At 49.6% G+C, this 22,801-nt stretch overlaps 1 protein-coding gene across 1 annotated transcript in view; it reads left to right on the forward strand.

Moving 5' to 3' along the window:
- Window positions 1-18,942: 18,942 nt before the first annotated feature.
- The window catches only part of LIN28A (lin-28 RNA binding posttranscriptional regulator A), a 58,037-nt gene continuing 54,178 nt past the window's right edge, over window positions 18,943-22,801 (forward strand). The window contains exons 1-2 of the mRNA XM_084814408.1: window positions 18,943-18,973; window positions 20,328-20,518. Of these exons, the coding sequence (XP_084670534.1) occupies window positions 18,943-18,973; window positions 20,328-20,518 (222 nt within the window). The remainder of the gene's footprint in view (window positions 18,974-20,327; window positions 20,519-22,801) is intronic.

The following is a 22,801-nucleotide window of genomic DNA, read 5'->3' on the forward strand; positions in this document are numbered from 1 at the left end:
TCTGTGGATGCATCTTGTCGCCACCTCTTCCCTCCCTGCTCAGTTCTGCTTTAATGAGGCTGCGAGTCTAACCCTTAGGTCAGGGTGGACTGGCAAGGGCTGCTGCTTGAGCATCGTTTGGAAGATGCTGGCTCAGGCCTGGCTGTGCATGGCAGTTGGGTGTGACTCAACTGCCAACTGCCTGCTTGGCAGTTGAGTCACACAGCCACATCCCCCCCCCCCGCATGTGATGCATGAATCTGTTGTCAGCAATATTGCAGCTAAGGTGGGACAACAGGTGTGTTCATTCAAGTATAGCAGCGTTCCTGAACTGTCGGTTTTGGAAACCCTTCGAGCACGTCTGTATAGAGATGCAGATGAATCACCCACCCTTCTTCTTATTTGTATCTGTTTCTCATAGATGGGAATGATCCATCTGCAAGTAGCCTGGGAGCCCTGAGAAGGTGCCTCCCCTGCCCCCCAGGAAGAATATCATGGAAAGGGGGAGACCCACCTGGCCCCCTCCATCGGCCAGAGAAGATGCTGCTGCTCCAATGCCTGCTTTCTTCTTCCTTCCCTGTACCTTTCCCCTTTTATATTGTGTCCATTAGATTGTGAACCGGGGGGTGGGGGTGGGGGTGGGGGTGGGGGACTGTCGATATCTGTATGGTGCTTCGAAAATGCAAGTGAATAGTGTTGGTGAGCAGCAGTAGTAATCATAGCAAAATAATAGCAGTCCTAATAATAATATGGTGGAGGGAGGTGGGGGACTCAGAGTAGTGGGGAGGGGCGGGCAGACCTGGGCAGAGAAACAGGTAGGGGCTTCTGTGGATGGGCCAACCTGGGATGGGTGCTTTTTTTGAGCACCACTATTTGGGGTGTGTGTGTGTCTCATCTGCCATTGCTGAAGAACCTCAGCCATCAGGACTGTAAGGCTCTGAAGCACTAGCCATTCGTGCCACTGGTGTACATGGCATCATACCCTCCAAAGAGTGCAGATGGAGACCGGGACATGGCTCATAACCCTTATTTTCCCAGCAAGGACCAGTGCCTTGGCGTAAGAAGCCTTCAGCTTGGAAACAAGCATACGACCGAGGCAGTGTGACATCACAGACTGGCCAAGCCTGCCCCCCTTGTCTCAGCCATTCCCTGCATGCACTGGCTCTGTCGGGTGTGGACCTAGGCCAGAGGTTCTCAGTGTGGTGGCTATGCACCATATGGGTGTGCCTGCCCTTTCCCACATCGCAGCCAGTGCTGGCTCCAGGTTTGTGAGGCCCTTGGGCAAGGCCCCCTCCGTGGGCCTCTCCCTCAGCCAGTCTCCCTTCTCAAGGCCGTTGTCACCTGCTGCTCCCCCTCTTCCCCCTCCCTCTCATCATTGCTTCCCCTTGCTTGCTTGGCAGGCAGAGAGCCAGGGAGCAAGGAGGCCGTGGCATCTCCTCCTCCTCCTCCTCCCCACCACCATTGTCTGGGCCAGAGTGAGAGGCAGGTGAACAAGCGGGATGCAGTGGTGAAGAGGGGGAGCAAGTCCAGGGGGCTCTTGTCACTGGGTCCCTGCTGGGGTGTGGGCCCTTGGCAGATGTCCAACCATGCCTACTCTTGACGCAGGTAACAGTGGCTTCCGGCAACGTATTTGGAAGTGTGGGGGTGGGGGTGGGGGAACAAAAATGTCCGGGGATCTGCTTATGGATGTCTGCATTTGGCCCTAAGGTGCCAGGGGTCTTGAAGTGGGGACCCAGGCAGCCAGGACATTTGTTGGCTGCATGGCTGTAGCTGCTTGCCAGAAGGGGGGGCTGCCGGCCTTTTATCTGCTCTGCCTTGGCAAGCACCATCACCAAAGCAGAGAAGGAGGTACTGCAGCTTCCTGACTAGGTGGTTGTCAGGTGATCCAAGGGGCCAATGAGCTTTCACCTCTCCCTGCAGAAACAGGGGTGGGGAGGATGTGGCCTAGAGTGGCCACTTATGCATCGCCCAAGAAGTGGAAATGCATCACCGAAGAAGAAGAGAGGACTGATTTGCATAACATTTGCAGGTGCTAATTTATATGAGGAGATGCAAATTTATAAATAATGACAATTAAAACAGAAACACAGTCCATCTCAGCGTAGTGTGGAAGACTGTGACCAGGGGACCTGTGCACCTGCCGGATCTGTCTGCTGCCCAGGTGCTGCTAACGGTGGGTGGGCAGCCGTTGTGATGGTTCTGAATCTACAAACCAGACTTGGACAGGACAACCCTTCAAACAGAGCAGGGGCAGGCAGAATGTAGATCTCAAGGTATTTTGGACTTGAGCTCCTGGCATTCCTGACCATTGGCCATGCTGGAAGAGGCTTCTGGGAGCTGAAGTCCAAAACATCTGGAGATCTACCCTCTGTCCACCACCGAAGTAGAGGACATCTTCAAATAGAGGACAGTCCTATGTAAAAGAGGACACATTGTCATCCTGCATGGCCTTACAGATGTATTTGAACTCTTGACTTCCATCAGCCCCAGCCAGGCATCAGGGAGGATGGGACTTGTAGTCCAGCAACATCTCAAGGTTCCTCACCACTGCTATAACAGCCTCAGGCTCTTGCTTGGCTCCTTAGTCTGAGCAATTTTTCTCTCAGCTACAGAACAAATGGCTACTGCATTTGCCTACACCTGCTTGTCTGTGTCCAGGGCCAGCCTTGGCATTTAGGTAGAGTGAAGCAGCTGCCTCGGGCAGCAGTTGCTGGGAGGTGGCAGCAAGATGTGTTGGAGAATCCTGTGTGTCATGAGACCTGCCCTGAACTCCCTAAGTTAGTTAGCTTGATGTCTCCAATCCATTTTATTCCTGTAGTCACGATGGTGCTATGACTGAAGTGAGTTTAAAATGGAAAACTGCACGTGCTCAGAATACCTCTTTTGTGGCAGGGCTGTTCTTGTTCTAACATATCAGGAACGTAGAAGCAGTTGTAAAGCATGGAACAGCAGTTAGAGGTAGGGGAGATAAATGTTAGTTTGTTTATTTATTGCATTTATATCCCGCCTTTTTTCCTCCTGGCAAGGAACCCAAGGCGGCGTACACAGTCCTTCTCCTCTCCATTTTATCCTCACAACAACAGCCCTGTGAGGTGGGTTGGGCTGAGAGTCTGTGACTGGCCCAGAGTCACCCAGTGAGCTTCCATGGCCGAGTGGGGACTAGAACCTGGCTCTCCTGGCTCCCAGTCCAACACTCTCACCACTTGTGTGCTTTGCCACTAAAGTAATATACCTAGCGGTCTAAAGGAGGCACCCATAACACCATTATGTCCAGGGTGTAAAATTACCAGCTATATTGCTGGGTGGGGACATAATAAATTAAATCCAGTCTCAGAAGGAGCCAATTTGTGTCTTTAGGACAGTCCTCGGTGCAGCTGCTGGAAAGGTTCTGGTCTTGGTAGTCTCCCTCCATCTCCATATTACAAACCTGAAGCAAGGCCTCTTAGGAAGATCTTAAACTACAGGCAGGTGTATGTGGGATAAGGTGGGCAGAGGTAGATTGGGATCTACTGGTAGATTTTTGGGTGATTTTCAGTAGATTGGTCAGGGTTAGTGAAGGCCCAATTGGCTAATAATACAACAACTAAGAAGCTTTCCCCTGCCCTCAAAGATTTGGTTGCTGAAAAGGAATGCTTGGAGAAAAACCAGGAGTGGATTTTTGCATGAAAGGACATGATACTTCTTTCTGGTACGGGTCATACGTTGGTTTATTATATAGTCACACACTTCTTCAAAACCCTTAGCATATGCCTGCCTACCCATAGATTGACAAACAGACAGACAGATAAATAGAGATATCCTGGGCTCTACCCACCCCTGCTTTAGGTGTGCTGGATACAGAGTTTTTAGGGCTTTTAGAATTTTTAGACCTGGGCATGCTGGGAGTTGTAGTCAAAAATACCGAGAGAGCCCCAGGTGGGGGAAGGTAGCCTTAAGCTCTCCTCCCCTCCTAGATGAGGCCTGCAGAGCGCAGATGGAGGGGAAAGGCCTGGGGAATGTGCAGATTAACCTGCCCTCCTGGTCTAATGCCCTGTGAACAGGAAAAAGGCTTTAGATGAGCAGGTGAGTCCCTTCTGTGCCCTGCCATTTAAGTAAATGCTACCAGCCTTTTAACACAGCCCTCGGATCTTACCTTGCAGCTTCTGAAAGACCAGCTGGAGTGCATTTTCATGGACTTCTGAGGGGGTCAGGCAGAGGATGATGCTATTTCAAAGCAAACACGGGAGAGTCACGGAAGTACTGGTGTCCTTATCATCCAAAATCATCACTGATGATTTCCAGGAAAACTGCCTTGGCCACATCCAGACTTGATGGTTGCAATCCACTCTATGTGGGCTTCAGTGGAGGCTGGTGGCTCCGATCTCTATGGGGCTGTGAATCTGCTCTGGGTTTCAGTCAGAACCAGTCGGAACTTGGTCAAACAGCAAGCAGCAGGGAGCTGCCAATTTTTAAAAAGTTACATAGACTCCCAGTTAGTTTCCAACCCAATTCAAGGTGCTGGTGTTAACCTTGGAAGTCATCCCTAACCACTGGCCATGCTTCTGGGGCTGATGGGAGTTGTAGTCCAAAACATCTGGAGGGCACCAGGTTGGCGAAGGCAGAGTTAGGGCATACATAAACATTGTACACATCTTGGTGCCTCTCGAACATTTCTGGATTGTGGCCTGTAGCTCAGAGGGTCTGAAACTTTGCCACCCCTGCATTGTACTCACTGAAGTGGCTCCACCAAATGAGCCAATAAATATAAGAGAGCCAGTGTGGCATAGTGGTTAGAGTGTTGGACTGGGACTCAGCAGATCCAGGTTCTAGTCATGGCGGGTCACAGATGGTGCACTAGCCTAAACTGGTAAAAGATGCTCCATGCTGAGAGTCAGTGTGATGTAGTGGCTAGAGTGTTGGACTGGGACTTGGGAGATCTGGGTTCTAGTCCACACTCAGGCCATGAAGCTCACTGGGTGACTTCGGGCCAGTCACTGACTCTCAGCTTAACCTACCTCGCTGGGCTGTTGTGAGGATAAAATGGAGAGGAGGGAGAGGACTATGTCAGCTGCCTTGAGTTCCTTGCAAGTGGAAAAAAGGAGACATATAAATGTAATAAATTAATAAAATAAATATAACATTGCTCTCTGTTTTTTTTTTAAATTACATTTGCAAAAAGGATAGTCTCCCTTCCTCCCAGGGTCTGATTTATGAGTTGATGGGAGTGCAGCAGAATTCATTAGGAGAAGTGAGTGTCAGAGAGAAGGCTAATGAGAGATGGAGGGTTTCACCTCCAGGTCGCCAGTTCACACTGAGACTAGGTCAGAAGTCGCGAGCGACCTGCTGGCCTTGGCATAACGAGCCTTGGCGTTCACCAAGCTTCTTGCTGGACGAGGCTTCGCGTCACACATGGAACTCCATCATTACCATCGGCATTAATTGCCATCCTTGCTGGTAACTGCAACAGTAAGACAAATGAGTGAATTAGGTTGAAGACAATCCTTCTTTTCTCCCCCCCCCCCGCCATGCCCCCACTGGAGGAATCCTCCACAGAGGAGGAGCTGGAACTCCCAGAGACAGACAACATTGAGGAGCAGCTCATGTCAGGAGACCAGGAGGAGCCTGGGCCCTCAGAGGGGAGATGGGGAGTGTCCATCCACACAAGAGGAGGGGAACTCTGTGGCTGAGACAGAGGCTGGGGACCCCCCCCCCCGAGCATTGCTGTCTCAAGAGGCAGGCCAGAAGGACCCCTAAGAGAAGGAGTGCTCGGTTGCAAAGGAGGGCTTCTTGTGAGTAAAGGACTTCTTGTGAGTAGGGCCCTCACAAGGAAGTTTTCTTCCAAAACCCTCTGACATGCCACACCTGGGTCCTAGGTGGGGCTCCAGCATATAAGCTCTCAGTGGAGACCTGCTAGAACAACATCTTAGCGCACCTCCTAGTATCTTGAAACCCTGCTATTCCTCGGATGGATATCTCATACTGCTGACTCTTGGAGCCCTGTAAGTAGTCATGGACTGCATTTGACCCCTCTTATCGCTAACTCCTTATCTGACACTGTAGTCTGTGAACCTGCTGGCTATGATCTTGGACTGACTTGGCTCTGCTAATTGTATCTCCTTGATTTAACTGGACTGTGTGGACTTCAGGGGTTTCAGCTTTGGACTATTATTCCCTAACCAGGGCTGTAAAAGTGGACACACACACACACACACACACACACACACACACACACACGCGGCACCCTTGCTATTGCAGGAGTTGCCTTTGCTCCTGGCCAAGGTTGACCTTATGGAATGGCGTAGAAGAAATGGGCCATTCTAGCCTGGAAAAGGTATGACAAAAGAGGGCATGGGTTTTCTTTGCAAATGTAACGGAGGGCCCGGGGAGGGTGCTTCACAACTGAACTAATAACCATGGCTATTGAAAGGATCCTCCCATAAGAACATAAGTCCAGGATCTAAAATTACCTACCTGCACCACTGTTTAATGCAAATAGACACTTAAAACACACCCATACCAAGAGAAATAGAAGCCCCCTTGCATTCAGTGGGACTTACTCCAGGGTAAGTGTGTATATTGGGTTGCAGCCTTAGGAAAGTTATAGCTGAGATGATATTCGATTAGAGGTCTTCCCAATTCACTTCCACAGTTGCATAGATAGCAATCCACTCCTCTTTCTCGGAATTCTGAGATGAGGAAGGTGCTTCTGTTCACCAGCATTTGGAGCATACAGTGCAGGGGAGGCTTTTGGGATGGATTAATCCAGTGGAGGCTGGTGGCTCTGAAATTACAGAATCCTAGGGTTGGAAGGGGCCTACAGGACCATCAAGTCCAACCCCTTGCTAAGTGCAGGAAGCCTGATTCTCAGGCAGTGTCCCATACAAGTACTAACCAGGGCTGACCCTGCTTAGCTTCCGAGATCGGACAAGATCGGGTGCATCAAGCCCTTTGCTCAACCTCATGGAATCCTAGGGTTGGAAGGGGCCTACAGGACCATCGAGTCCAACCCCCTGCTCAGTGCAGGGACCCCGATTCCCAGGCAGTCTCCCATCCAAGTACTAACCAGGGCTGACCCTGCTTAGCTTCCGAGATCAGATGAGATCAGGCACATCCAGCCCTTTGCTATCAGTGGCGCAGTGAATTCTCTCTGGGTTTCAGTCAAAACCAGTCAGAACTGGAGCGTCTTTAGAGTCCTGATTGAAACCTGGAGTAGATTCACTGCTCCACTGACGTCAGAGCCACCGGCCTCCGCCAGATGAATGTGAGGCAACAGAACTGGCTGCCTTCTCTCTCCTTGCCTTGATTCCCTACTCACAAGAAAGGCGGAAAAGGAGCTTCTGCCTCAGAGCAGCTGAGAGGAGCCATGGTTGTCTTTCAAAGGGAAGAGCTCCTCCTTCCTGTAAACCTTTCCCAACCAGGTAGCCTCCAGATGTGGTGGACTACAGCTCCCATCATCCACAGCCAGGACATGACTAGGCATGGAGGTACTGTTGGTGGCTGTTTCACCTGCCCGAGTAAGTGCTGCTCATCCTCTTCTGGATGGGGTGGCACTCCTCCTGAAGGAATATGTTCTCGCCCTGGGGGTGCTCTTTGCCTGACCTTTGTCCCTGGAGGAGTAGAAGCGTATATTATATTATTCATTTATTACACTTCAACTCCACCTTTTTCCTCTTGCAAGGAACCCAAGGCGGCTTATATGACCCTCCTCCTCCTCTCCATTTGATCCTCACAGCAACCCTGTGAAGTGGATTAGGCTGGGAATCAGTGACTGGCCCCAAATCACCAGGGAGCTTCAGGGCCCCAGTGGGGACTGGACCCTGGCTCTCCCCAGTCCAGCACTCGCTCCCCTCCGCTGGCTCTCAGCATGGAGCACCTTTCACCAGTTCAGGCTAGTGCACCAGCTGTGACCCAGCACCACCACACACACCTGGATAGGGGTTGCCCAGCCTCATTTACCCATGCTCTGGTTATCTTCAAACGAGACTAGAGGTATGTGTTCTATGTTCAGCTGCTTTCGAAGATGGAGCAGAAACTGCAGTTCAAAATACAGTGACAAGACTGCTGAGATGGGACTCCGTATTATGATCATATTACACCAGTAAGCTTGCCAACTGCACTGGCTTCCAGTCCATTTCTGGGCCCACTTCAAAGTGCTTTTTGTTACTTTTAAAGCTCTTCGTGGCTTGGGACTAGGGTACCGCTGGGGTCTCCAAATGGTGCCTGCCGATGTCTTGATCAGCTCCCACAAGGCTCCCTGCCCTTCCTGATTATTATTTTAGTTAAGATTTTTAAGTAATTACTTTAAACTGGGAGGCTGCATGCTGTCGGGTGAACGACTGCCCTCTGGTACTATCTTTATTTGTGTTCCAAAGAGTGCTTTTCTGCTTTGAAACACAGACCCCCACCTCTGCTTACTACTTAGGTTCTTGGGCAAGTTACTTTTCTTTTAGTCTCAGCAGTTTGCCTTCTTGGATATGAGTGTTCTGTGACTGTCCATCACAGCAGCGACTTTATAAATGGGTAAGCCCCCATGGCAGCCATTTTGTGAGAGCATCCACAATGCTCATTCAAAATTATAAATGTGCCTGCTGAACCAAAAGGTTCGGGGACCTCTGGCAGTACCCTAAGGATCACCTGCCTCATGTGTGCTTGGCCATACACTGAGATCTTCATTAGAGATCTTTCTCTTGGTTCCCTTGCCATCTGAGATGCAGTGGATGATTCCTGGTGAAAGGGCCTTAATTTCATTTCATTTATTATATTTCTATACTATGCCATAGCTGAAGCTTTCTAGGCAGTTCAAAAAAATTAAAACATTAAAATACATTATATGAAATATAAAGACCATTGATGCAAGGACATAAAACAGACAGCATAAACAACAGCAACAACAACAACATAAAACAATTTAGGGAGCAATCCTATGGCCAGTAGTCAGTGGCTAGATGGCCATAGGACACGTAGGTTTCTGGGAACCAACCTCAGAGCCTGCGCTCCAAGGTCGGTTCCCTGAGAGCCGACCTCCCCCCTCCCCCCGCCGCGCTGCCTCTCAGGCAGCTCAGAACTGCCCCATGCTCAGAAGAGGAGCACAGAGCGGCGAAAACGGGGCGTTCCAGGGGGCATTCCGGGGGGGGGGACATTCTGGGGCAGGGAAGGTGGAAATGCGGGTACAACACATTCAGCATGTTGTCCCAGCAGCCGCTTTCCCTGCTCCACCTTCCCACGGCTAGACGGCCAAAATCGGCTGTCTAGCTGCAAATGCAGGGCAGCTGAAGCGTGGAAGGGGATGATCCCCTCCATGCTTCTCCTGCCCTTCATTGGATAGGCAGTCACCTTCAGGTTCAGAGGCGGCCACCTATCCTGGTAGGATTGCTCCCTTAAACAACTGGCCCAAGACAATTCAGGACCTGATCAAGAAGACTCATTATATGCTGCCAAATGCCTGAGAGAAGAGGGCAGTTTTAACCTGGTGCCAAAAAGATGACAATGTTGGTGCTAGGCAGGCCTTGTTGGGGAGATCATTCCATAAATGGGGGGCCAACACTGAGAAGGCCCTCTGCCTTCTCAGTAGTAGCACCCCAATTGTGGATTGCTTTCTCCAGGGAGACTCACTTGGTACCTACTCTGATGTTGTTTTGGCTCCAGGCAAAGACATTGTTTTTCTGGCACCAGACAAAGAGGTTCTTACACTGCTTTTTATATTTCAGATCCTGCCCCTTTTAGTCTGCAGTGTTCTTATGTTTTTAAATACTACTTTTAAATTATGTCTTTAATTTTGTATTCTAAGCTGCCCTGGGAATTGATTTGAACAGTGGGACACAAAATCCAGTGAACAAATATCTTCCTGCTTTTAAAATTCAGCTATAATTCTGAGGGAGGAAGACCTGGTTTGAAGAAGCAACTGCCGTTTCTCCTCACAGAACTGGAATGACGCAGCAGTGATAGCAATATGCAGACAGCCATTGTATCCATGGGTGGGTGGGATTGTTCTGGCCAGACTCGCCCCATTCCAATACTTGATATCAAGTCTGCATAGAGGCTAGATGAGTGGAATCCACTGCACATAGAGATGAACCACACAATCTACGCACTGATGCAATTATTTGGTATATAGATTGTGCTACTGGAGGTTATGCATGTTGTGGGATATACGCATAGGCTCCTGGGCAGACATTATCAACAATGCATGGACATCAGACATGGGAGTGGTGTAGCTGGCACAATGGCAACCTTCCCTCTATGCCTATAGTGAACATCTGCCAAGGTTGATAAATCGGCTGGTGGGTCAATTCTCACTGTATGGCTTTAAAAGGGGACTGGACAAATTCCTGGAGGAAAAGGCTATCAGTGGCTACTAGTCCTGATGGCTTTGTGCTACCTCCAGTACCAGAGGCAGTAAGCCTATGTACACCAGTTGCTAGGGAACATGGGTGGGAGGGTGCTGTTGCACTCGTGCCCTGTTTGTGGGTTCCCAGTTGACAGCTGGTTGGCCACTGTGTGAACAGAATGCTGGACTAGATGGAGCCTTGGTCTTATCCAGCACGGCTCTTCTTCCATTTTTATGTTCACTGTTCTACAGTAATTTTTAAATTATTATTATTACTGACAATGTGCTCTAGATACCACAGAAATTCTGTTCCTGTTATCTAGGGTACTTTCAATAGGAATACCTGTACCTGAAGCACTTACCCCGCCCCTTGAATATGCTGGAAATAAACTATACATCTTTCCAGCCACCTGGGATACTGATCTGATACTGATCCCAGGGTCTGTTCAGTGTCTGGATGGGAGACCAACAAGGGACCCTATGGATGCCCACCTTGAGTTCCATGAAGGGGTGGAGCTGAACATACATTAAAGGAGTAAATGAGCAAGCAAGGATATAAGATAGGCAATCACAACATTTGAGCTCTAAGAGGAATTATTGGGAGGTTATCTACAGTTAGACTGCCATATCTAGTTGTGGAGAGAACAAAGGAAACTCTATGACTTCGTTCTTTTTTCACCAGCTTGAGCTATTGCTTTGGATAATGGCATCTAGCTGTTTTCTCTATTACTGGGAATTGCAACCGGTCAGAATGATTGTGGGGCAAAGAAATAAGCTAAGGTGAAACTCTACTATCTTGTGGCTCATCACCATCACCTCTTTTTCTAATTGTGCTCCTGGGCCCTTTAAAACTGGATGGCACTGAGAGATCTAACAGATCTATAAAAATCCCTTGTCCATGGCAGTAAAAGAGCTATGGTTTTCAGAGGCCTTGATTTCTGTCTTGTCCTGTTGTGTGGGTACAAGATGCAAGACCTACTCTGTAATGATGTGGAGGCTGTGGAATTCACTCCCAGGTGAAATCCACCAAACTCCCCCTTTGCCTCTCATTAAATGGATATCAAAGAAGCAGGCTACCAGTTTTAAAAATGATTGTTGTTGTTCAGTCGTTCAGTTGTGTCCGACTCTTCATGACCCCATGGAACATAGCATGCCAGGCCTTCCTGTCCTGCGCTCTCTCCTGGAGTGTGCTCAAGTCCATATTCAGTGCATCGGTGATGCTATCTAGCCATCTCATCCTCTGCCGTCCCCTTCTTTTGCCTTCAATCTTTCCCAGCATCAGGGTCTTTTCCAGGGAGTTTTCTCTTCGCATTAGGTGGCCAGAATATTTGAGCTTCAGCTTCAGTATCTGTCCTTCCAATGAGCACTCAGGGTTGATTTCCTTTAGGATGGACTGATTTGACCTCCTCGCAGTCCAGGGGACTCCTAAGAGTCTTCTCCAGCACCACAGTTCGAAAGCATCGATTCTTCGGCGCTCAGCCTTCCTTATAGTCCAGCTCTCACAGCCATACGTTGCTACTGGGAAAACCATAGCTTTGATTATACGAACCTTTGTCGGCAAGGTGATGTCTCTGCTTCTTACTATGCTGTCTAGGTTTGCCATAGCTTTCCTCCCAAAGAGCAAGCATCTTTTAATTTCATGGCTACAGTCACCGTCTGCAGTGATCTTGGAGCCCAAGAAAATAAAATCTGTCACTGCTTCCATTTCTTCCCCTTCTATATGCCAGGAAGTGATGGGGCCAGATGCCCTGATCTTAGTTTTTTTAATGTTGAGTTTCAAACCAGCTTTTGCACTCTCCACTTTCACCCTCAACAAGAGGCTGTTTAGATCCTCTTCGCTTTCTGCCATTAGGCTGGTATCGTCTGCGTATCTGAGGTTGTTGATAATTCTCCTGGCAACCTTAATTCCGACCTGTGATTCATCCAACCCGGCGTTTCTCATGATGTACTCTGCATATAAATTAAATAAGCAGGGTGACAATATACAGCCTTGTCGTACTCCTTTCCCAATTTTGAACCAATCGGTTGTTCCATGTCCAGTTGTTACTGTTGCTTCTTGACCCTCGTAGAGGTTTCTCAGGAGACAGGTAAGGTGGTCTGGTACTCCCATCTCTTGAAGAATTTGCCACAGTTTGTTGTGATCCACACAATCAAAGGCTTTAGCATAGTCAATGAAGCAGAAATAGACATTTTTCTGGAATTCTCTTGCTTTCTCCATGATCCAGCGAATGTTGGTGATTTGATGTCTAGTTCCTCTGCCTCTTCGAAACCCAGCTTGTACTTCTGGTAGTTCTTGGTTTGCATGCTGCTGAAGCCTAGCTTGTAGGATTTTGAGCATAATCTTGCTGGCATGTGAAATGAGTGTATACTAGAACACCCTCCAATTTTTGCTGGGAAGGTTGGAAGAGCTTTATTTAGTTATTTCATCTATACTACCCAATAGCCGAAGCTCTCTGGGTGGTTCACAAACTCAAAACCATAAAGTACAAACATAAAACAATATAAAATATGAAAGCTTAAAACTACAATATATTTTAAAAATCAGAATAAAAGCTAGCAGCTTCCTAGGATTGTTAGTAATCAGATGTATTAATTGTCCTTGAGTGAAAGAGGGAAAGGTAAAAACATGTTTAGATAAAAGAAGGAACAAGTCCTAGCAAAAATATTTAGTTTAATTATATTTATTCCCCACTCAAAACCTTGGCCGGTAGAGAATCATGGTGTATTTCAGCACCCTGGAGAGCGCCATCGAGCTAAACGGATCAGCACCTTGGACAGAGCGTGCGGCTTCATACAGCTCTTTAATATATCTTTTCTTTCTCCGGTGTTTGTCAAAATGTGTTGTGTTTGCTCTCTCACCCCCCCCCCCCCCGCGCGCTCCATGCAGAGCTACGGAAAAGTAGTGTAAGAGAGTGGAATTCATCCAACACTCCGAGGACGGAGATTTCCGATAGAAGTGCAATTTAAGGCTGTAGTCTCTTACACACGTGCTTGTCTTGGGAGTAAGTTTCATTGAACCCAACGGGGTTTAACTTCTGAGTAGGCATCCATAGGACTGCATTGCACGTTTCGTTGCTGATTTCTTTACCGGCTAGTACTTCAGAGAAAGTGTATTATGTCTAACAATAATACCGTACCTTTGCCCTGGTCAGACTGTCTGCTCCGTGGGAAAGAGCCGGAAATGTAAAAGTAGTGCCAAGAAGAGAAAAGTTAAAGAGAACCTGAATGTAGTGGTTGCAGCCCTGGGGCAACTGGCTCTTTTGTTTCTCTGAAGCGCTGGGCGGGAGGAAGACAGGGCGATTCCTTCTGGATATTGAAAATGACTCAATACTAGCCTTTGTTAGGGCCGTGGGTTTTATCGGGAGAAAACCATAGGATAGAAAATTAGTTTCAGCGGACACTCTGGAAACTAATCTTTCCCATTTCCAACAAACTGGAGGGAACCCAGTTTCCACCCCACCCCCGGAAATCTGTTTCGGGCAACCCAATCCTATGCATGTTCACTGGGAAGTCCCACGGGGCTTAGCTCCAAGTACGTGTGTGTAGGATTGCAATCTGGTTCTACATTCTCACCGCCAGGCGACAGCCATATAGAGAGGTTCTCATTTCATCAAGATGTCTACTAGTACAGGCGATCATAATGAGAGTCCTATGTTTATACTTGATGGAGAAGCGATTAAAAAAAAAATCTTGCACCCCTCAACCTCCCTTAAGGCGGAGGTTATTTTACAGTTTTGCTCCCATTCTTAAAAGGACCATTTCACACACCCCTTTGCAAATGTGAGCCGCATCGATTGCATATCAGAGTTTCTTTCTTTCTTTCTTTCTTTCTTTCTTTCTTTCAGTAGGCTGGTTTTTAAAGTTCAAATCACCTCTTCTAAGCGACGACAATAATAAATAAATATTTCCTGGTAGAGCCATCAGGGGATTAAAAAAATTTTGAATGGGTATTTGTTTATGTGTGTGGGGAGGGGAGGGGAGGGGTGTTAAATGTGTAAATGAATATGAGCTTCTACCCTTTGGTAAGTTAAGGATTCTCATGCCTATGGGGAAATAGATCAGGCTTGTGTGGTTATCAGATCTAAAAATACCCCCCCCCCGTTCATTTCCAGAGAGACGGGGAAAGCAGAATTATAACCTGAAGGACAGAAGCGATTGCAGGATTGTTAAGACTATGTATTTTTCTGAGCAACATTCCTACATGAAAAACTAGGTATAATATATTTACTTTAGTCAACTCTGCTTTTCACAGACCTGTATCTCGATATGGTAGCGGCCATAGGCCGGATATACGAGGACACACATTTTACCATCTTTGTGCCGTGTTTATGCGTGTGTGTATGCAGGTGGGGTGGGGATGGGACGGACGACACTGGCCTCCCTTGCTCACTCCTCGAGGGATCCTGGGTTTGTTCACGTGTATTCACAACACACATCTACTCCCATCGTGACTAGTGGCTAGGGAATCACATCCAACCGTACCTCCCTCTACCATACACGTGTTTGCAAACGCCCACCTGTTGCAGGGCTGGGGCTGCGATGCATGTTTCAAAACACTCGAGGCCTATGCTTTTAATGAAAAGGGAACGTGGGAAGGGACCCCAGCTGCGTGTACAAAATAGGAATTTTCCGTTTCTTCGGAGGGGGTCTCTTCCACAGTCTGGATCACATCTACTGTGGAGTCCATCCCGTAGAAAAGGGGGGCAAGAGGAAGGGACAAAGAGCTGCTGGAAAGGTGCATGTGAGTATGAGGGTCTGTGTGTATGTCCTTGGATTTCCAAGCCGAAGTGGCTGCCCCTTTAAAGGCTTCAGCCTTGCTCCAGGGGAATAGCTGGCTGGTATTGTCCAGTTTGAACTGAGCACCGGAAATGGAGGGACTATTTGCCCTCCCGGGTTCGCACTGGTTACTCGGCCATTGTCCTCGGCCAGCCGTGAAATCTCCCCCCCGCACACGCCTTAAAAAAAACGGGGGGGGGAATGGGAGGAGGGAAAGAAGAGGGCAGGGGTGGAGAAACGGACCCCCCTCCGGCCCTTCCCCGCTCAAAATGATCAGATGCATCACAGAAGCAGATATGACCTCTCCGCCTCTTCTCCGGCCCTCTCGATTCGCAGACATCAAGAGGGGGACGAGGAGGAGGAAGGGACCCTCGACCCTCCCCTCCAGGGTAGTCAAATGGGCCATTTCCGCTCAAAATATGTAATGACAACTACAAGCGACTTTGAGGGTGGGGAGGAAGGCAGCAGGCAGCTCCAAAAGCTTACGAGCCCAGGCGGGCAAAAGGAGAGAGAGCCCCTTCCTCAATTAGGGATAGGAAGGGGGGGGGAACCAAAATCGTTTCAGATGAGAGAAGTGGGAGGAGGCCGCGATGATGATGGTCGCTCCCCCCCCCCGCTCTCTCGCCTCTCGTCTGCACACACACATTTCCAGGGGGTCCCCTCCCCTCCCCTCCCCTCCCCTCCCCTCCCCTCCCCATTCCATCCGTCCATCAGCAGTTTTGGCTTATTGATCGCCTCTCGGTTTATCTGATTGGCTTTTAAGCAGTAACCAGGCACCGCCGCCCCCCCGCCCTAAAATCAATCAGCTCTCCTGTTTGCAGTGGGGGAATATAGACATCAGGATACCTCTGCAAGTGTGTGTCTATGGGATGGATCCAGCTTTAGTCATACTTAAGAGTAGACCGATTGAAATTAATGGATCTTAAAAGTAGCCACGGTAGTGCCGTTAATTTGAATGGGTCTGCTCTAAGTATGACTGAATCTGGATCCAACCCTCCCTGTGTAAATAAAGCAGAAAGCGTAATGTGCGTGTGCTCGCGTGATGTGCATGTAAATCCCGCGAATTTACACACACTGTGCTTTGGGCAGTGTTTCTTTTGGAGACTCGGGGTAAGGGAATCTCAGATCGTCGCAGTTCTCTTCCTCACCCCCATATAGTATTTAACCTGGTTTGGGTATTTAAAAGGCACGTATCTTAACGAATGCAAACCTATTGTTAGCCCCAGAACTATTCAATAAAAAAGCGATTCTGAAAGTTTTGTTGTCCTATTTCGAAGTTTTCAGATTAACAGTCAAGTGGGTGTAGACACATCTCTATTCCATATTACTTTACTGCTCTGCCTATTTCTTTTTTTAATCTCTTCCTTGTAAAAGCGGGATGTAGGTGCTATCGGAACTTAAGTGGGCAAGTAAAAAAGAACGATATTTACAGGGCTAAAATGACCAATGTCTCCATCCAATTCAGTTTCCTAGATCTGTGCGAGTGGGATGACTTAAAACGATTTAAAAAATATTATTTTGTATTCCTCAAGGGCGGGAGGGGTTAAAAATTGATAGATTTGTCCCCCTCCCCCACATCTCGCTGGATTCCTTCTAGATCCCTTCTCTCAAAATATCCGACTTTCCCATTCCCGATTGTGGAGGCTTTATTACAGAGACTGCCACCGTATTAACCATTATTTCTCTTTTTAAAATATGTACAGCATTGGAGGGTGGGGGGAGTTCAAATTTGCAATCTGTTAAAAAAAAAATCTAATTGAGGGAAATTCTTTTTCTTTCGTAAATGATCGACTGGAAGTTCAGCTTCTCAAAATAATGTTCATTTAAAACACACGCACACATCAAAACAACAACACAGGTTTGCTTGGAATTCAACTTACAGGTATATATCTCTTTAAAGCAGGAAAAAAATCGGAAAATTCATTAAATTCAATTAATGGAAAATATATTTCCACCAAAAAACAAACCATCAACCCCGCCTCCTTTCCCCCTCTGCAAAGGCAAGCTTCTGTTTTTAGAATTACACTGGGATAAATTGGTAACAATCTGATCTCATCAAATTTGGTGGGATTGTGTGTGTGAGAGAGAGATAAACGGCGCCTACATTCCGATTTTGAGATGCGACTTCTCTTTTTAAATGCCACTTATTGACTAGAGATGGTGGAGAAGGTAAAGAGCCGCCCCTTCCATCTTCCTCCATTCCCAAAGCTGGCCAAGGGAGATCCCAATAGAACAGAGGACGGGTTGAGGAAAGAGGCTTAACATGCCAAAATGGAATGAGGAGGGAAAGGGAGGGAGAGCGCGCGCAGGGTGGGGGGGGAGAGCTCTCCTTTTAAACAGGTCACTTAGAGTCAAGCTGGTCTTGTCAGAGGCCAGCTTACGAGGCAGGCGAGCATTGGAGGGGGGTCAATAAGAGAAGCTAATGGGATCCTGGGGGTAGCAGAAATAATGGGAGGGGGAGGTCACGGCCCCCCCACCCCCCCACACACACCCCACACACACCCCACACACACCCCACACACACCCCACACCCCCACACACACACCCCACACACACCCCCACACCCCCCCACACACACACACCCCCACACCCCCACACACACCCCCACACCCACACCCCCCCACACACCCCCCCACACCCACCCACACACACCCCCACACACACCCCACACACCCCCACACACCCCCACACACACCCCACACATCCACCCCCACACCCACCCACACACACCCCCACACACCCCCACACACACCCCACACATCCACCCCCCACACCCCTCCACACACACACCCCCACACACCCCACCCCACACACACCCCACACACCCACACACCCCCACACACCCCCCACACACCCACACACACACCCCACACACCCACACATTCACACACCCACACACACATTCACACACCCACACACACACCCCTACCTTGGCAGGTAATCTCCCCCCCCCCCGAAGTTGCGTGTGTACACACACACACACACGTACATCAGTCAACACCTCCCCTTTTTTGGACTGTATAATTAGGATGAGCAAGGGGTGTCACGTGAGAAAGGAGTGTGTGTGTGTGTGTGTACACGTACGAGAGTGTAAACGAACAGACCGTGTGAAACTGAACATGGCCCCAAAGATCCCATCTTCCCTTAGGATTAAAGACATCTCTCCCCTCCCCCACCCTCACGACGTCCTCCAAATCCAACCAGATGAGTCAGGCGTGAACGAGAAAGGACTGGGGGCGCCTGTACGCGAGCGCAAATGGATAGATGGCCCAAGTGAAACTGAATATGGCCAAACAAACAGATCCCATCTTCCCTTAGGATTAAAGAGATCCTCCCTCCCTCCCCGCCGCCCCCCCCACTTCACCATGCCCTCCAAATCCAGCAAGATGAATCTAGTGTGAAAGGGAAAGATGTGCGTGTGTTTAAAAGAACTGACACTAACCAGGATGGACCTCGTAGCTTCCAGAATGGCAGAAGGTTACATTTTTTTGTCTCCTGGGAGGGAAGGGAGCTTAGATTGCGGCGCGGGGTGGGGGGTGAGGAGGAGGAGGAGGCGGCGGGAGAGAAGGCAAAAGGCGGGGGAGGGGTGAGCCAACAAGGTTTGGCGTTGGGGGAATTCTATTGTCTCTTAGAAATTTGGGAAGCCTTGGAAGGCCACTGGGCCCTCCCTCAGCAATTGTTGCAGTGAAGATGTAGCAACCCTCTCTCTCTCTCTCTCTCCTTCCCTCCTCTTGTTTTGAATCTTCCCCCACCACCCTCACCCCCCCTTCTCTCATTTTTGGGGGCTGGTGAGCTGCTGTGACACCCTCTCCGAGACTGGCAGGCAGAGAAGAGGCGGCGGCGGCTTCTGCCGAGTCCACCATTTCCACCACGGGTACAGAATGGGGTCTGTTTCTAACCAGCAATTTGCAGGTCAAGTGAAATTTTCATACCCAGTTCTTCTTAAAACAAATAATTCAGGCACTTCCTTTTTCTTTCTTTCTTCCTCCCCCCTCCCCGCCCCCAAACCACCCTTGTTTTGAAAATGAGCTCTGTGTTCTGAAGTTATTTGTAATTCTAATTCACGAATAGTTATTACGATATTTTCAGTTTCCTCACTTTTTTAAAAATAAAAGTGAAAGACAGGGGAGTTTATTTCTGTTTAGACTCTTAAGTTATGTTTTGTTCCCTTTTTTTAGGGAGGGGGCGGTGTAGCCACTTTTTGGGTTCACCGTGTGCTTTTCCTTTAGAAATTGGAATTGGGGAAGGTGGAGTTTGGGAAAGTTTTGGGTGCCTCTGGCAGCTGGAGATTTGTGTGTGTGTGTGTTTTTAAAAAGAGGGAGTTCTTTAAAAAGTTTGAAACGCAGCGTGTATGTCTTCAAAGGGAGGTATCCTGCCCTTTCTGAAGTGTGTGTTTTCTTCCTTAAATCTTTCTATCTCTTTCCATAAAACTAGTTTTACATACTCATCTCTCCAAATCTTTAGATAGTTAAAAATGGAGCAGAAGTGTCATTCTCTCCCACTCAACCCCCCCCCCCAAGTTTTATTTGTTGACCACCCTCTGAAAATACTGTGTGGTGTCGCCCCACTTCAATGAGGTGGATTTCAAGCGGAAAACCCACCGATTTCTAAGTTGTTTTGAATGTTTTGGCCACTTTTTTGAATTTTTTGGAATTTGGAAGAGGGTGGACAGTTCCCGGCATTTTGTCTCTCCCCCGCTCCCCGGTGATCCGGACTTTGGCTGGGGAATTCCCCCCCCCCCCATCCTCTATGGATGGACGCTTGGATTTAGGGAAGGGAATCCTCTCTTTCTCTCCCCCCGCCCCAAATCAACAAGCCCAAACCGGAGGCTCTGGATGGCATTTTGCCTCCCCCCCCCCCGCTCCCCGGTGACCTGGACTTTGGCTGGGGAATCCCCCCCACACACACACTATGGGTGGACGCTTGGATTTAGGGAAGGGAATCCTCTTCCCCCCCCCCCACCGCAAACTCAACAAGCCCAAACCGGAGGCTCTGGATGGCTTCTTGCCGAGCCACTTGCGCGGGTCCGCCGTGCGCTCGGCAGGGCTGGAAGTCCCCGTTGCTCTCGGGGGGCGGGGGGGCGTCGTTCCCCGCTGGGAGGTGGTGGGTTGGCCGGGAGGTAAGCTGGGTCCCCTCGCGCGGGGGGGCCCCTGGGCCCCAGGAGGCCAAGTCCCCCCGCAGCGCTCCCCCCCGTGGCACTGGGGAGGAGGGGGGGGCCGGCGGCCTGGACGCGGCTGCGGCTGATGATCCGCGTGTATGTCCCTAGGTGGCTGCGCCAAGGCGGGCGAGGAAGAGCCCGCGGGGGACTCGCCCAGGCCGGACGAGGCAGACCAGCCGCTCTGGCATGGCGCCGGGATCTGTAAATGGTTCAACGTGCGGATGGGCTTCGGGTTCCTCTCCATGACCAGCAAAGAAGGCGTCGCCCTCGACTCCCCCGTGGACGTTTTCGTGCACCAGGTAAGGGCGGCCGAGGGGACGCGCTGTCGCGGGCGGCGGGCGGCGGCGCGCTCCCCCGGAGGGGCCAACCGCTGGCGGGGCCGCCCTGGGGCCTAAGGCGCCGCCCGGCGTGGGCCTCCGCGGCCGGGCGCAGCCTGGTGGGCAGCTTGCGGGCGCGCAAAGTTTGGGAACTGCTGGCGGGCGCCCGAAGGCCTCGTGGGCTGGGCTGATCCGGAGCGAGCCGGGCGCAAGCGGGGAGAGCGAGCGGGAGGGGGCGAGGTCTGCCGCAGGAGCCGGGGAGCCCACGGACCCGCTCCATCCTCCGTGCGTGCGGGGCGAGAGGAGATCGCGCCGCCCCCCACCCGCAACACCCGTTCGCCTCCCCCTGACCCGGCTCTGTGCCCGCTTGACCCGGTGTCCATATGCGCTCCCTGCTGTTGTGTGGGTCGGGGGGGGGCTTTTCTGCCCTCCCCATCCCTGCCCCATCAGGCCTCTCTCCCTTTCTTGAGGCCCAGAGGGTCAGTTCCTGCGTTCTTTTTCTTTCCGTGATCTCCAGAGTTCAAGAGTTGGGTTGCTGTAAAGTGATCTCGGATTGATTTCAATACACCCCTCCCCTTTTCGAAATGGGTCGCTTGGGAGTTTGCCTCTAAAAGGGGAAGGGGGGGACGATAGCCGAGAGAATCGCTGTGTTAACCAGGCCGTCGTCGTGGTAGCTTAAAAATCGGGGGGGAACGCCCTTCAAGAACGATGGAGGGAAAGGGGCAGCTGAAAAAGGTGCTGGAGACGCAGGCCTCCACGTGGAGCGGCAAAGTTTAAAACCTCCTCTCTCCCAAATGTAGAAGGGCCCCTTCCTTGTCTTCCGTTGATTTCCATGGCGTAGGGAAGGGAGGGACACAGCATTGCAGCACAGGATCCAGATGGGGCCAAAGTTGAAAGTATGACACCCCAACGAACATCTACATTTGTAAACTCCCATCTTAAATGGCAGGAGTGGGCAGACGTCAGGCTTGTGGGGTTCTATGTTGGTTGCTTTTCTAGAACCCAGAGATCCACCAACTGGAGCCTGGTGCAAAAGACATGCGCCTAGAATTTGAACTCTGGGCCCAGGTTTTTGTTTGGAGTGTCATCCTGCAACACAGAAATCCGCTCCTGTTTACCCCAGGCTTCCTTTGTCTTAGAGGAATAATTTACAAGGGGTGTGTGTGTCATTTTGTTGCTGCTATCATTACATCATTGGCAGTCAGAAATCCCCACAGATCTACTGCAAATCAACCAGAGATCTACAGATTTGTCTTCTGCCCATCCCAGTTGATACATTGTATTACTTCCACTTTAAACAACTACCTAAAATGGCCATGGATTAAGATGGGTACTAGCACCCCTGCTTAAAGTAGCCCCATGTACTGTGTAAAGCAGGGGCAGGCAGAAGATAGATTCAGATCTTCTGGTAGATCTCTGAGGGATCTGTAGTGGATCAGTGAGGGCTTCCTGACTCCCAATGGTTTAGCAACATTGACAACAAAAGGCCTTTACCCATTAGGCTGCTGAAATCAAGAAAGCTTGTGAGGGTGAACAGGAGTAAGCTCATGCACAAAAGTGTTTGTGTGCAAGCTCCAGTTCTGGTACTGAAAGAAAGCTGCTGGGCTGGGCATGTGCTCAGAGGCATGCTACTCAATTTTATAGCTGCCTTCCTGAGCTCCTGTTTAGCAGCTGGCTTCTCAGGGTTCTAGTGGAAAACAAAGATCTTGCAAGCCTAAAGTCTGCCCACCCTGCTGTGAAGGAGATCCCTTTGCATCAGAGCGTCTTTGCTCCATGCACTTTTATAGTATTGATTCCCAACCATTTTGCTAAGAAGGCCTTGCAAATGGAATTTTGTCTTGATTTGGGGTCCAGCTTCATGTCACATTCCCCATTCTCATCTGTGGTCAGCTTGCTCACACCCACAAAATTTCTTGCAGCTGTCCTAATCTAATTCACTGTTGAGGAATAATGGCTCTATAGAGGCAGATAACTCATAACCAGAAGGTCCTTTTAATTTTGACATTTTGATCTATCAGTAGCAAGAACCCTATGACAAGATGATGGTACTTTTGTGGGCAGGCATTATTATCTAGGGGATTATTTTGGACTTTGGGTTTGTTATCTAGGCTGCAATGTTGACTAGAGAGGCCTTTGATCTGACCCAGCATAGCTCTTCTTATGTTCTTCATATGGTTTCATTCAATTGTTAAGGGGGAATAGAGAGATTTATAAAATTCTGAATGGGGAAAGACAGGGAAATAGGTTGGCTGTAGGTTCAGGACT

The sequence above is a fragment of the Heloderma suspectum genome, chromosome 10, assembly GCF_057233095.1.
Source record: "Heloderma suspectum isolate Gila_16-S chromosome 10, 16-S_ref, whole genome shotgun sequence".
Taxonomy (NCBI): Eukaryota; Metazoa; Chordata; class Lepidosauria; order Squamata; family Helodermatidae; genus Heloderma; species Heloderma suspectum.